General features: G+C 39.8%; 1 protein-coding gene across 1 annotated transcript in view; it reads right to left on the reverse strand.

Annotated features, from left to right (window-relative positions):
* ARG2 (arginase 2) overlaps positions 1–14,135 on the reverse strand; it is a 17,347-nt gene extending 3,212 nt beyond the window's left edge. Inside the window, exons 1-5 of the mRNA XM_010085257.1 lie at positions 14,070–14,135; positions 12,913–13,048; positions 5,085–5,262; positions 4,039–4,198; positions 2–92 (exon numbers count right to left, since the gene is read on the reverse strand). Coding sequence (XP_010083559.1) covers positions 2–92; positions 4,039–4,198; positions 5,085–5,262; positions 12,913–13,048; positions 14,070–14,135 — 631 coding nt within the window. The remainder of the gene's footprint in view (position 1; positions 93–4,038; positions 4,199–5,084; positions 5,263–12,912; positions 13,049–14,069) is intronic.
* Between the last annotated feature and the right edge of the window lie 349 nt (positions 14,136–14,484).

The raw sequence follows: 14,484 nt of genomic DNA on the forward strand, positions 1-14,484 counted from the left end.
TCAGCAGGATCCACATCCCTCAAACCAATGTACACAATATTAGATGCTGAAAGGCAGGGCTTTAGCCAGGAAAAGCCAGGAAGTTGTGGTACCTGCAAGCAAAGGTTTGGTATTAGGTTAGATTAATGACATATTTAGGAAAACTATATTTAATGCTTCCCTCAAAATTTGTATTTCTTTATAGCAGCCTTTCTCGGGCTAAACAGAGAAACTTCGTCACCTCAGAGTTTGGCTTCCTGATTTAATCAGTCTTTACCTTTGTCATACCGTTTTACCCAAGTTGAATGCAAATGGATGAAGTTTTTAATTCTTCTACATTTTTCAGTTTGAAGAGGAGGAATAAAAAGTCCGAATCCACAGGCAATAGGTAATTAGCATCAGTGAATGTAAGGGGGAATGATAAGAAAGTAGATACCCAGATGCAGATCAGTTATACGGTGCATTTAATGGTAATGCAATGTAACTTACCCAGTACATCAAACTTAAGTGGAAGACTAAAAACCAAGGCAGCTATATCTTTTTAGGAGAATCACCAAAATTCATGCAAACTTTGTTGCTAAAATAACATCAATGACAGACAAATTCAATGTGGGAAGTTAAAAAAAATATAAAAAGTGTGACAAGAAGTTGGGCCTCCACTTTGGACTATATGATACTGGTTTTTAATGTAGAACGGAAGAGAGCAGGTCCAGGACAGCAAATGAAAGATTATGAGGTCATCATTTTTCAGCTTTGGTAATTAAGTAGTCATGGTATGCAATTATAAAAATCCTTCAGCTAGTAATATCTACTAATTTTAGGAGTGCTTTAAATTAACTCAAATTTCTCTTCTTCCTCTCCCAGCTCTGAAAATGGCTACAGCCAACACAGCTGTCAAGCAGCAAGAAGGCTTTGTTTCCCTCTTATACTTCTCAATTACTAATTACATTCTAATTACAACATTTGGATTTGTTTATAAGGGCTAACACACCCATAGCTATATTTAATTACATTGGGATTAAATAAGCATATATAATAAAAAGTATTTGTTACTCTGGGGCAATGACATGAAACTTTTCTGCAGTCATGAATTGGAGACCACTAGGAAAAATAATTTAGGTCTCAGAAGTGAAGCTGTATCTGCAAAACCCATCACCATACCATAAGCTGAGCATAGTACTGATAATATTGTCAGATACTCTCTAGTATCAATGATTTAGTGGATTTAATACTGCCATTTTTAGTTATACCTCTTCCTCCTAAGTAAAGAAAATGGAATGCCTTAACTTCCTTTGGTAGGCTCTGTTTTTACTTTGTTGCAATAGAAAAAGAGCTGCTGATTACAGTAAAGCCAAACAGGCATCAGAAAAAGGTGCAGGCGTTTTCAGGGTACATTATTAACAGCAGGTTATGAGTTAGTTTGAATGGTTCCAGGAGCCCTGACACTAATGCTTCGTTGAGGAATACCAGTCAAAGGATTATTGTAAAAAAAAATTTTCCCTTAAACAGCAAAATTAATTTTAAAAGTTTTTTTAAAACCTTAAAAGTGTCACCTTGCCTTGAGGAGTACCAGGCCAGTTGCTCCTGTGAAGCTAACTGGACAAACAAGTACCAGCTGACAGCCTGTGATGTATCACTTCTAAACTTCATGTTGTCTGCGACATGGGGACATTTAATTCAGTAGAGCATTGACCAAGCTCGTTAGCCCTGGATACATAAGGTGTTCTGGAAACAGGGAAATAAGTAACACCTAAACTGAGGAACTTGAAACAGCCCTGGGAAGTTCTTGGCAGTTGTGGTAATTTCAGCAGTTGCTGACACATGAGTTCCCCCGGTTATGTTGTGCCAGGACAGCTGGCTGTAGGGTTATACAGTGAGCGAGGGCTAGGACTTGCTGTGTCTCCAAAACTAACCAACCAAAGAGCCAGTGCTGCTGACTCGGTTCTCATGCAATCCCGCAGAAGGTTACAGAAGCTGTGCTACACTGAGTTACTGGCATGGGGTCAAGAACAGTCTAAACAGATGGTACCTCCAAGACAGACATATGTTACACTACTACTGCTCTCATGTTCTCTTGATAGGGAATGAAGAACAAGGAGCCTGGAGATGCTGCAAGAGCAGTACCAGTTAGTAGAGCTGGGCTGTGACTCAGGAAGATAAAATGCAATAATGCAGGCTATTTGGCTCCCTTTTTATATCCTCAAAGGAGCTATTGTTTCTCTGTGGTTCTACAAAACAATCTAGACAGGGAGCCAAGTGCTTCCTGAGACTATTAGGTTGATGGCCAAATGTTCTGATTCAGAGAGACTGTTTGGTGGAATTATGGGAGTCCACTCAGAGAAGCATACACACAGATGTGTCATGGTGGGGAGGGGCTGTTCAAAAACCCCTTCACAGCACCGGATCTGACTAACTCACCTCTAAGTGTAGCCTAATCTTACTCTTCTTCACTACTGCTGCTGGTAAGAGGTCTGCTCCCCCATTGACCCTGGAAAGCTCACAGTATTCTTTTAGTAGCTCTAAGAAAAAATATATTGCTTTGCTGCTCAAAAACCAGGGCTCGACAGACTAGAAATCAACAATGTATACACAGGAAGCTGATTAAACATTTTTGTCCTACTGAAAAAGAGGAAAGCAGCATATCTTATGCTGCCTTTCTCCTTTTTCAGCTAACAAAGAACTTGTCTTTGTTCTGTTCTCACCAAGACATAAACTGTTCGCCCTAGGTGAGCTCCAAAATTCACAAGTTTCTCATGCTCTTCCTATCTCTCCTGCAGAAGTGAGTGCAGTGACAAAAAGAAAAATATATTTCCCCCCCCCTTAACTTAAGGGGAAGAAACTAGAACTACAGTAACCTTTTATATTCACTTTCTCATGTCCTGGGGGGTATTTCAAGAAGCCCCATTAATTCTGCAATACTTTGGGAATTGTGGAGACCATACAAGAAATATTAGAAAGAGGAAAGTATGTAAAAGCACCAAAAGACTATTGACTTTTGGATGGAATTTGTTCAAAAGAATTTGCAGGAGAAAAGCAGAAGAGCTTTACCAGGTATGCCGAACAGGTACTAACCCAATGGTATCTTCAATAGCCATAAAGTCGTTAAACATGCTTGATCTTACTTGGAAGAGGCATACTTCCATCAACACAAAATTTATCAGAGAGGAAAAAAAAGCAGATTGTCATATGCAGGTTCCTACTACAAAGGCCCCAGCTGTTAACAATGCACAGGCTGCCACCGTAGTGTCTCCGGTAGATGCTACAGGTACCCGTACAGGGAGGTACAGTCTACAGCTAAGCCAAAAAGTATACGTAGGCCTTAGGGCAATCTATTGTTTAGCATCTTGACGGTAGCAAAAACTGGCCACGCATACTCCATGTGCCCCGGTAAACAGCTCTTTTTGATAATTTGATCTCTTTCTAAGACCAAGATGATGTCTTTAAAGCACTCTGTAAGCAGGTACAGCTGTTCTATTTGTAAAATTTGCCAGTGGAGCCAACACCAAAGCAGCCGGTTAGGAGAGATCGTGCAGGAACAGCCCCTATCAGGCCCCAGGTTTTTAAAACATGGAAAAGCCAAACGAAGCAGAAGAAGCGTGCAAGGTATGCGGGAACCGGCTGTCATGGAGATGAGATCAGCAGAGCTCTCAAAGGCTCAGCTAGGGGGAGGTTCCCTCTTTTGCTCAGTTGGTAGAATTGCTGCCATTGCACGGCCTCAGCACCAGCTTTACTCCTCACGTGGGAATGGCACCCTGATCAGCTGCTACATATAGTTCTTGTGTGAACTCCTGCTTAGCTATAACCCATGAGAGTGCTAACACAAAGAAAAGCTTTTTCTCATTCTTGTTTCTAAGTGTGTGTGTATGTATATTGACACGTGTCTGTGTTCATTTGTGTATATATATGTGCATGTATCAGCACACAAAAATAATAGGTATTTTTGCTTGTACTCAGATAAAAAAGGTCTGCATTTGCAACAGATAAGAAAGCACCTCACAACAGAAAAAGTAAAATGCTGAGGATTTCAATGTAGGCTAACTGTACAAGCAAGGTACTTACTTTATCTTGAAGCTCTCTCAAGAGAAATGACACAGGCTGTCCATGGAGGTTTCCAGTCGGAGTTGTAAGCGGAGTGTTGATATCGGCGTGCGCATCCACCCAGATCACACCAAGGTGCGGGCACTGCCGTGCATGGCCACTGACAGAACCAAGTGCCAAGCTAGAAGTACAGTAGCAAAGTCTTTAGTCACCATTTATCCTTCAGAACAACTACAAGGACAACAAAAGTCTCTGCAACTTCAGTCAGCAACACTGCCATGTTTCAACACATCAGACATGCGTGGCAATACAGGGTGCATCCCACACAAACTGCAAGGAATGCCCCTATCATGATTCCAAGAGACTCCAAAGTAACTCTACAGGACAATATTAGCACTGACAGATGGAAAAGCGCTCTTTTCTCTCTCCACTGTCATGCTTCCCACACTCTAATCTTCACCTGTTCTAGCTCCAGATGTTCTCTAAGAAAACCTAGTGTGCTCGCTCATCAATTCTGCTATGCACACATTTTTTATTCCAGTCATGACACCATCCCCCACAATTCATTCTTACATGCCCTACCTTCTTCAACCAATTATCAGACCAAAGGTTAGCAAAAAAAGAGAGTGATATTCACATGTTGTAATATCCATTACAAAATGGTCTGTGCACAGGCATTACAAACCCATCCTAAGAGCTGACATCCTCAGAGTTGAGGGGCAAAAGAGACATATCACAAAACATTCAGCAATAAGGAAGCCACAGCAGTTCCTAAAGGGACCTGATCACACAAACTGTCCCAAACAGGAAAACTTCATTTGTATGTCCACAGATCACAGAACAGTCTGGAACTAAGCAGTACTGTCTTAGAAGACAACTACAAAAATCTGACCTTCTGTGTTCCACCCTAAAAGCCCCAGCAATAAAATCAAAATGCTGCTACACTATGGTATTGCCAGGAAATAACCACAGGTTGTTCCCACCACCCCCTTATTTTTTAACTAAATTCTTGTGCTCTAAGTGTCAACCTGCAGCATACACCTCTACTTGCTTCTAGTTCAGCTCACCTGTGGTCACCTCCTACAGTCACACAGCTGTGTCCAGCAGCTACTGCTCTGCTTACAGCATCAGCCAACATCTGGCTGGCTAAACCCACTGACCGTGGATATAAAATCAGGTTGTTGTACAGTTCATCATTGGGAACTTGAGTGAAATTCAAATCTCCAAAGTCATATACTTGGCATCCTGGAAACACAGCAAGAAAAGGAGAAAGTGAGTTACTTAAATAAGTGCCCAGAGAAATGTTCAATATATGGTCCCCTCAGAAAAATCAGTTGGGCAAGTATGAAAGGAACAGCGGGAAGGGAATGGATTCATTTGACTATTTGCATGCCCTTGCAAACAACTGCATCACAACTTCACAGATTAGAAAGCTTAAGATAGCATTGTCACTTTAATTTAGGGATGAGATATGAGTCATAGAAAGTAATCTAGAAAAATTTGGGGTTTTTTAATTATTTCTTGGCAATTTTAACATTAAAAAAGTACAGTTTGTATTGCCATCCTCCTTCCTCTTTAGACAGACTGCATACAGCCTTAAATGAGCTCAGCTGCTCACAGATACCTAGGACTACACATTTGACTAACTATACCCGAGTCCTAACAGTTATTTCCCATTTTCAAACCCCACAAGAATCCAGGCAGAAAAGTTACAAGTTACCAATAAGAGAAATTGTCTTACAGTACTTCCAGACAACTCCATGGAGAATGCACTAGTGCTCTGTAAAAAGAACCTGTCCATTTTCTCAACCCAAGATGTTCTAGAAGGCATTTTATTTCTGAAGCTTGGATCCCAACCATCTTTGAGATCCTGTCATTGCCAGTTACAACTGAAATGGCTCTTGAAGGCCCACAACATTCTGGGTCTAAGACTCAGCCTTTCCTAAAATTTATTTCTGTCTACTTAGCCTGATACGGAGTCACTTCACAGATTAGGAAAAAGGGAACACTTTGGAGTGCTGCTTCCCCTCCTCTACGCAACTGGCAGCTTATTTATTAACTGGCTGCATTTAAACTTTAATTCTTTTTCATACACATCATAGAGTTATCCTTTGAAGCTCTGCTGTCCAATACCACGTGCTTTCTTAACAGCAGTTAAGAGACCAACATTTCCAACAGTATTTCACAGGCCAGAGCCTCTCAGTTTCAGATAGGCCTGTCGCTGCAGGCACTGATGGGGTCTGTTAAAGGCTCTGAAGTATTTACAGCTACACCAATAGTTGCTTAATAAGTCAAGACCACCCTGAATACCAGTCATGCCTGTCGCATTTGTTCCTCAGAATCACTACTCTGTTTGCAGTTCAAAGCATACAGGCTAGAGCTTGACATTTTGCCTTTAGCTATCCTATGCCTAACAGGGCAATTTGAAAAATTAAGGCAAGCAAGTCAACATGAAGAAACAGCCCACTTGGAGCTCTGGGCTTCCTGACTAATTTCCGTGAAGCCATTAGTCTAATGTCTAGGAAACAAGCTCTGTGAATTTGCTTGGTGGAAATAATGTAGAAGTAACATCAAGAAAAACATTATCATAATTTCAAAAGGAGTTTTGACTAGTGAAAAGAATGAAGGAAAATGGTTGAGTCACTTGTAAGAATTAGGTGGCTGCAAAATAGGCAAGCATACTTTTTACAGCAGGGACAGAGATGGACATATGTCCGGGTATTTGCTAGGACAGGACATGTCAGCTGAGCACAGCTACTTGACAAAAGATTAAATAAATGTAGTCGCAGCAACTCCGTGAGAAAACACATTATCTGCAGAGACTTAAAACAGTAAGCAGGACTGTGACATACCACTCCCTGGTTTTCAAAACACAACACAGGCATAGAAGAGCATTTTTTTCCTCCCTTAGGCAATACCTAATTAGCCAGCAGGATGACAGCTCTTTTGAGCCCATTTTGTTCATATTTGAATGTGCTCTCTGATCTCCGTGTGACCACTACATTTTTTACCCTCTGTTTCATTTCTGCTGCTGTGGAGAATCAGAAAAGAGTTCTGAGAGATGTTCAATTAATATGAAAAACCTATTTTTTAAATTTGGGTCTTCCTGTAAGGCTATTTCTGACACATACGCACACTGCTACACATTTTGGTATTTTAGCATTTGAGGAAAGTACATGAGCATGCCTGGGAGACAAGTTTTGGAAGTGCATCATTCAATAGGTATCGAGCTTTTGGAGACACTGTACAAGTTAATAATACCTTTGATCTAATACCTCTAACATCTGTGGGAAGTAAATCTGCAGTTGGGAGTGGTGTTCAGTGACTTACACATTGCAGGACAGCATGTTACACAATACAGTGGAAGAAAGGACTGCCACTTATGTTTTGTTCTCTCTTACAGGACATACAAGCACACCACAGTATTTTTATCCCTTAAAGGATGAAAAAGAATTAAAGGAAATTATATCACGAAGCTCCATCTTGAGATCAGTGTAAAACAAAGAAGCAACCATGCCATCTTTCATAGCACTTTAAGGAATCTGTTAAGATTCTTCAGGTTATGCTCAAAGCAGGCCAAACATGGCAGATTCTAGCAAGCGTGTTTGGAGAAGTATCACTTGTGTTCAAGAATGTCTTTCTTTTTTATCCTGCCCTCTTCCCAGTCCCCATTTACAAGGCAATAAGCCATTTGTTTCTTCCAAACACATCGGGTTCATACAGCTTACAATCTGGGTATGGTAGAGATGGATGGACAGATGTATACGTTTAGGGTCCAGAATTCTGGGATCTTGTCCACCCTTTGGACAAATGGGACTCCCATATCTCCTGCATTAAGATGCCTCGCTCTAGTTATTTTTAATAAAAGTCTCATGTCTGTTAGACAATAGATGCCTGCATTTTTTGTTACCATCTTCAAAGGCTTATTGTTGTTCAGGTAGAGTTCATAACCCTTGCAGCAGCTTCTCTTTTCAGCTTTGTGATTCCCTCTTTTGTTTAGGCCCTCTGGTTTTGTGTGCTTGCAGAAGATAGCTGAAGTTTCCCAGGGTGAGAGGAATGTTTTCAGCCAACTATCTAATGGCTATCTGATTAAGATACAGTTAATCTCAGAAGTACACACTAATCCACTCCTCAAACATTAATAGTATCTTTTCCTCCTATTTTTTTAAATGTGTCTAGAGCTTTGCAAGCTATAATTAAATGACCTTAGGGCTAAAGAAAAGCTTAGTGAAGAGATGGCACACACACACACAAATATTCACAGTACCTAGATAAACCAGACATTCTGAAGTGATTAGAAGTGTGTATGTGCATGTGTGCACATATATTAGGATTGACCAGATATTAAATAAATTAAACCAACGTGTACATATGTCTTCATGCTTACTGAACAGCAAAGAAAAAGAATTTATGTCAAATTATTAGAGTAATTATCGATGTATTTTCTTAGCTTCTATTTCGAGTGTCTCAGATGTTAGCCTAATGCTTAAAGACCTGAATTGTTTTCCATTTTATCTGCCTGCTTACACATAATTTGATTTAAATAAATTTAAAAACCAAATCTTTCTCAACTACATTCTTTCGTCCAACATAGAAATTGCTAAATGGATAGATATGCTATAGTGCAGTGCAATCTGGTGGATCTTACTGTTATTTGGCTGTTAGTGAAAGATTTATATAATCCACCACACCAAAAAAATATGCGCTTACTTTCTTTGGTAGTCTGGGCACTCTATTTTAATGTACCAATAGCTATAAACAAACAGCTTTTAAAATCGGCACAGAAAATTAACACCAAGAGTATATGTGGGCCTTTTAAAAGACAGTAGGTCCAAGTTCTGAAAAATGGAAAAAGATGTTGGCAAACAGAAAAGCCAGCTTCCTTATGTTCATTAGAAAGCACAGCATCCACACCATTTGTCAGTGCAGCACATCAGGTCTAGCCAGGATTGAAGTTCTTTTTAAATGAAACAGTACCCTACAGTATTTACAAACTAAACACCACAGACATTTTGCTAGTAACTAAATAATATCAAATTAAATATGATCAAAAAAAGCCTTTTGTTTCACTTTCAACCTCTAATAGAAATTACATTCAAATGAAAAATATATCCTGTTTGATTCATTAGTCAATTATCAGGTGCACAAAAATTTATAACAACTAAGTCTGTAAACATCAGCTTCATCAGCACTCTGGCTCAATCACATTTTCAAGTGAAGAAAACAAAACAAAAAAAGCAGATTCGATTCATCTATTTCTGTTACAGGAGCTTAAAAGAGATATCAGGCAGATGGAAGTGTCAATCTGAACACTCAGTATAATTATATAAATAAGATGCATATATGCACAACAGTCCTTCTGTGTGTACAAAGGCAGCGCATGTATCTCTTCTACAGCTGAAGAGTGCAATCCTCAGTGGTTCAATGCCCCCCTCTAACATGGTTTCATCAACGGGGTTGCTTAGGGGCACATTTCAGCCAAAAAATGAATACATTAACTTCAAATAGTTTGTACAGTAGATCTTCCCTAGGTCAACTTTTTTTGACCAGAACAGGTAAGGGAAATGTCACGTAGGCATTCAGCCAGCACACCAGGGGATGGAGGGCAGTCGTTTCCTCAGCCTGCACAGCCAGAACCAGAACTTTACCTGTATGCAAAGGAAATCAGCATTTTTCATAATTAGAAGCCAAACTTGTGCTTAGGTAGAAATACCAATTAAGAACACATTTAAGAAAATAAAGTTTCCTGCATGCCTTTTCAAATAAAATATCAATGCAGCACTTCAGCTCAACCCCATGATGCTTATAACTGGGAAATAAGATGCCCTTTAGCAAGCTATATGACAATGGTGATGTTCACCTCCCATCATCTTAAAATACAGTCCATTTATTCAGCACCCACAGCAGGAGCAGTTGCTATAGCAAGTAACTTCCCCACAGAGATTTAGAGAAAATTTTCTTCTGTAAAATCAGGTGGCTCATAAGTCTGGGGGCATTTAACCAGAAAAAATCTGGGCAGCAGCAAGGAAAGCCTCCTGATCCTCCCCTACTCAGATGCTGCACCAGAGCCAGAAGCAGCAACCTGATAGAAGGAGATGCAGCTTTCAAAATCCAGGCTGTCTGCTGACATTGCCCAATTATATGCTACTGTAACCGTTGTTACAACTCTCCTGGGCAGCAAACAGGAGTTCAAACAAAAGGCAGGTGGAACACAGAAGTGATCTCCTGACATTGCCTGTTTACACTGGGTATTTGTGAACTACTCATAAAAAAATACTAATCCTAAATTAATGGAAAAATTAAATATCTCATCTTCCACATTTCTAAACCCTGCTGAATTCCTTTCAAAGGAATTTGGAAATCCCACTGCTATTACATCTTACCTCATACTATGTGTTGCATAAAACTGCTCACATGAAAGCGTCACTCCTGCAAACTGTTCTCAGATTTCAGCGCATTTAGTGAATCACCACAAACACAGAAAGGTTTTTCAGGAAGCAATGAGTATTACCAACAATGTTGATAAACTTAACATTTTCCTTCCTGTGAACAAAACAAAGGGCTACAAGCTGTTACCATCCTTCTTTTCAGTATAAACTCATAGGATTACAAAGTCCACACCATAAGCCATTCTCAGAGATACTGTCAAAATGTTGCAAAACAGCAAACAAATGGCTCAATTCATTATGACCAGTGCATTCTAAAGCCTGTTTGAACCCTCCAGAATTATCCAGGCAGTGTGTGAAAAACCCTATATAAACGAAGGGCGTACTTTTGTTTTACATGAATATGAAATTAGGCTAGCAAGGTTCCCACTACAAGAGCCTGAGACTTCATCAGCCTAGTTTAATGATGGCCTTCTTGCTTGGAAGTTTTTACACCATGTCCAACTCTCTTTAAACAGAATAGAACTCTGCTGGAAGAAATCTCCTATTAGAGACAGACATTTGATGGCTCAATAGGTTTCTGCTAGCTCTAAAATTTCACTTCCTAAAAGGGGAGGTTCATGTCTCAGTTATTTCCACCCAGCCTTTTGGCATTCTGAAAGGTCTGGTTTAAGATAAAGTTTCTCTGTCTGTACCTATTTAAAAGGCTTCAGCTCATACAACAGCAACAAGCAAAACCAATTCCAATCGCTATCCCAAGTCTGTAGTCTCAAGGTGCCCTTTGCGTAAAATGAGCCAAGGAATATTTTTTTCTGACACCAAATTGAGCAGCTGCCTCATCTCCCTTTGATAACTGTTCATAACTTTAATCTCTTATGAAATCTAGTGCACTTGACCTGTAGAGGTCTCCAAAAACGTCAGCATCAGGTGTTGGGAAACATTTGCACTGTGGCTTGCATCAGAAAGGAGACAAGGGTGCAGCTATTGCGGTCTGCCACTCTCTGGCAAACCCCGCACAAATTCTAATTCCCTTCAAATAAGCTTAACACAGAAGCAGTTCCCAATATCAAGAACACAAGTAGGCACTTACAGCCATAGGAAGTCATAATACCAAACCAGCTCTCCTCAACAAGAGACACATTGTTACGGAAGTAAGTAGTTATATTAGTTAACCCGCACAGGTAATGCTTGAGACGAAGGGAGAGCAGAATATATCACATTACTGAAGTTCTCTCCCTCCCTCTTGTTAGCTGCAAGAAACTAACATCAGACCAGCTCACTTCTTCATATTCAAATGAAAGATCTGATTTTTTTTTTTAAATTTTACTTCAGGGCCTAATTCCCTGTTTTTAACCAGGTGGCTTTACACAGAAATTTCCATCTTCCATCCAAAAATAATACTCTGTACCATATTCACATAAGCACATGGTGGCCATGGGTATCTTAGTCTTGTGAGTCCACAATGAGAGACATGCTTGAAGTTTCAAATGAAAAAAGTAATAACAGATTCTGTGCACCATAAAGTAGATCAAAACCCAACTCATTGCCTAAATTTTCCCTCTGTCATCATTTTTTGCGCCTCTCCCCAGTAACACCATTCATAGTAAAAAAAATAAACCAGCATGTGATCTGAACTGATTCCAATCCAGAGATAGTTTTCTGGGTGCAGAAATTCAGCTAAGTCATATATTAAAACTAATTTTATCATATAAAAATATCAAGGCTTAAGGGCATCACCATAAAACCAAAGAAATACAAACCCCCCCAAGAGCTCTATTCTTTGGTCCTCGAATCTGACCAACCTTTATTGAAAGATTAGGAAGAACAATCAATTCAGGTTCCCTGATCTGCATCAGCATAGCTTAATTTTTTAGATGTATTTAAACTAAACTGATAGGAGGAACAATTACAATTAAAGCACCTAGTGAACTTTACCCCAAACTAACAAAGCTTCTTTTAAAGCCAACTTCATGGATAATGCACAACCTGGAATGCGCACCAGCCAAATGGGACAAGAAAATACACCAAACAAACATCAAAGCAATGACTGACACAAAGCTTTTCATTCCAAAGCAAAAACAAGCAGATGGTGTCCTCCATCAGCACAGGGAAGGGAAGAGAATCAGAACTGACATACTGCAAGGAATGCTCCATGTACTTTCACTGTTGGCATTTTTCTAGTAACTTCTAAGACTAGTTGTAACCTGGCAAATATCAAAGGGTACAACATTCAAAAGGATAAGCCATAACTGCTGCCAGAGCACACTCCCCCACTTCTAGGAGCTTAGCTTCCAATGCTCAAGGCGAGCTACCCAGTAATCTGTTGTGAAAAAGAAACCTAGAAACAGCCTCAGTAGAGGCCTCCCCCCAAACAGCGCTCCTCCAAGGCCTCAGCAGGTTCCTTCTGCCTGCCTGCTTATCACTCAGCTCCTGGCTGCCTTCCCTCACAGAGAGGAGCAGCACCTGCCCTTGATGCATTCTGACAACCGCCGTAATTTCAAAGACTCACTGCAAACTCCAGTTACGAACAGTCCATTTGACTGTGCTTTGATTTTTGTCAAACTACAGGTCTTTGAAGCTAACCAATCATGGCTAATCAACATTTGAGAAGCAACCAAGAACAACAGAATCTCTTGGATCTCTATCTATATATAAACAAAAAGAGGTTATTTATTCTAGTTCCGGAAATAAGCTGTAGTACTACCTACGCACATTTCACTGACATTATTAAACAGAGGTGTTTGTGTATGCTTGTGTCTAAGAGAAAGAAAGGAAAAAGAAAAGGACTGCCATTTACCTGTTCTCTTTCAGGGAAAAAAGGGGAAGAGGGTGTACCTGAGTAAAAAAAAGGGCATTCCCTTTTCTGCTTTGTAGGGCAGAAGACTCAGCTGTTCAACTAACATCTTTATACTATATCCTAACCGATTTTTTCCTGAGAGTGTTCCTAGCAAATTAATAGACTTAACTTTGACAGTACTGACAGATGTGATCAGAAAGAACCCATGAACAGCAGCATTTCTCATCTCAACAATGCAGAGATTTAACTAAACAACATGCTGCTTAAAATGCCAGAATTTATTTAAAATTTTGTCTCTCTCCCATTTCAACTTTATCAACAACAGAAAATGTGAAGAGGCTAAAGAAGACAGGTCTTGATGTTTCTAAACTATATTCTAACCCAAGAATACTGAATTCCTGACAGATCTTATTTCTAACACAAATGGATCTTTGTCAAACGACAGTCTGTAGGTCTAACCTTAATTAAAATACAGGGCAAGCAGAATGGTAGAGTTTATTAAAGTCTTCATATGTTCTGGATGGGCTGATGAAAAATATTTTCCCAACACTGCAGCTGTAACTCTTGCCAGTCCACATCTGCAGTATTTCATTATGCAAACCTTGGTGCATAATTGAAGATCTTCCTGTTAAACTCTTTTAGGTGGAAAAAGAGGAGATACATGTAGAAGAAGCTGCTTCACAAGTTATTGTTAAGACTGAAACTAACCACACAAGCAATGCTGGTGAGACAGCAAAGTGGAATTGCTGTTTTTGGCAGCAGATGTCAGTAGGAGTCCAATGGTTTTAGGCAAAACAGGAGCGTATCTCCAGTCACATGGGGATTAGCAGCTCCATTCCTCTTTTTAGAGGAGGTTACTCCTTTCTGACCTCCTGAATCCTACTGCTGAAGAGCTTTGTTCTGGTCAAACAAGAGACTAGTACCATGATGGTCATTTTCTCTGACAAGTCTCGTTCTACTTCTGTCTGTAAGCCAGATGTCTCTGCAGTCCACTAACTTGTCAAACCAGCAACTCAGATCCACACCTTGTTCATCAATTCTAGAATAATCCAAACCCAAGTTTGATTAAACTCAGCAACACAGCCACATGCAGCTCTAAATAAAGGAGGAAAAAGAAAAAAAAAAAAAAAGGAAATCAACAACAGTCAACATACAAAACATATATGAATGAATACTTGGGAAGAAATTTTACACTACAGTTGTTGCCATGTTAGCAACAGCAGAGGTGCTCTAAGTCACCTCAAGTGCTACAGTAATTAACACACCAGCTATCTATTACTCATA

Source organism: Pterocles gutturalis, unplaced genomic scaffold (genome assembly GCF_000699245.1).
Source record: "Pterocles gutturalis isolate BGI_N339 unplaced genomic scaffold, ASM69924v1 scaffold46945, whole genome shotgun sequence".
Taxonomy (NCBI): Eukaryota; Metazoa; Chordata; class Aves; order Pterocliformes; family Pteroclidae; genus Pterocles; species Pterocles gutturalis.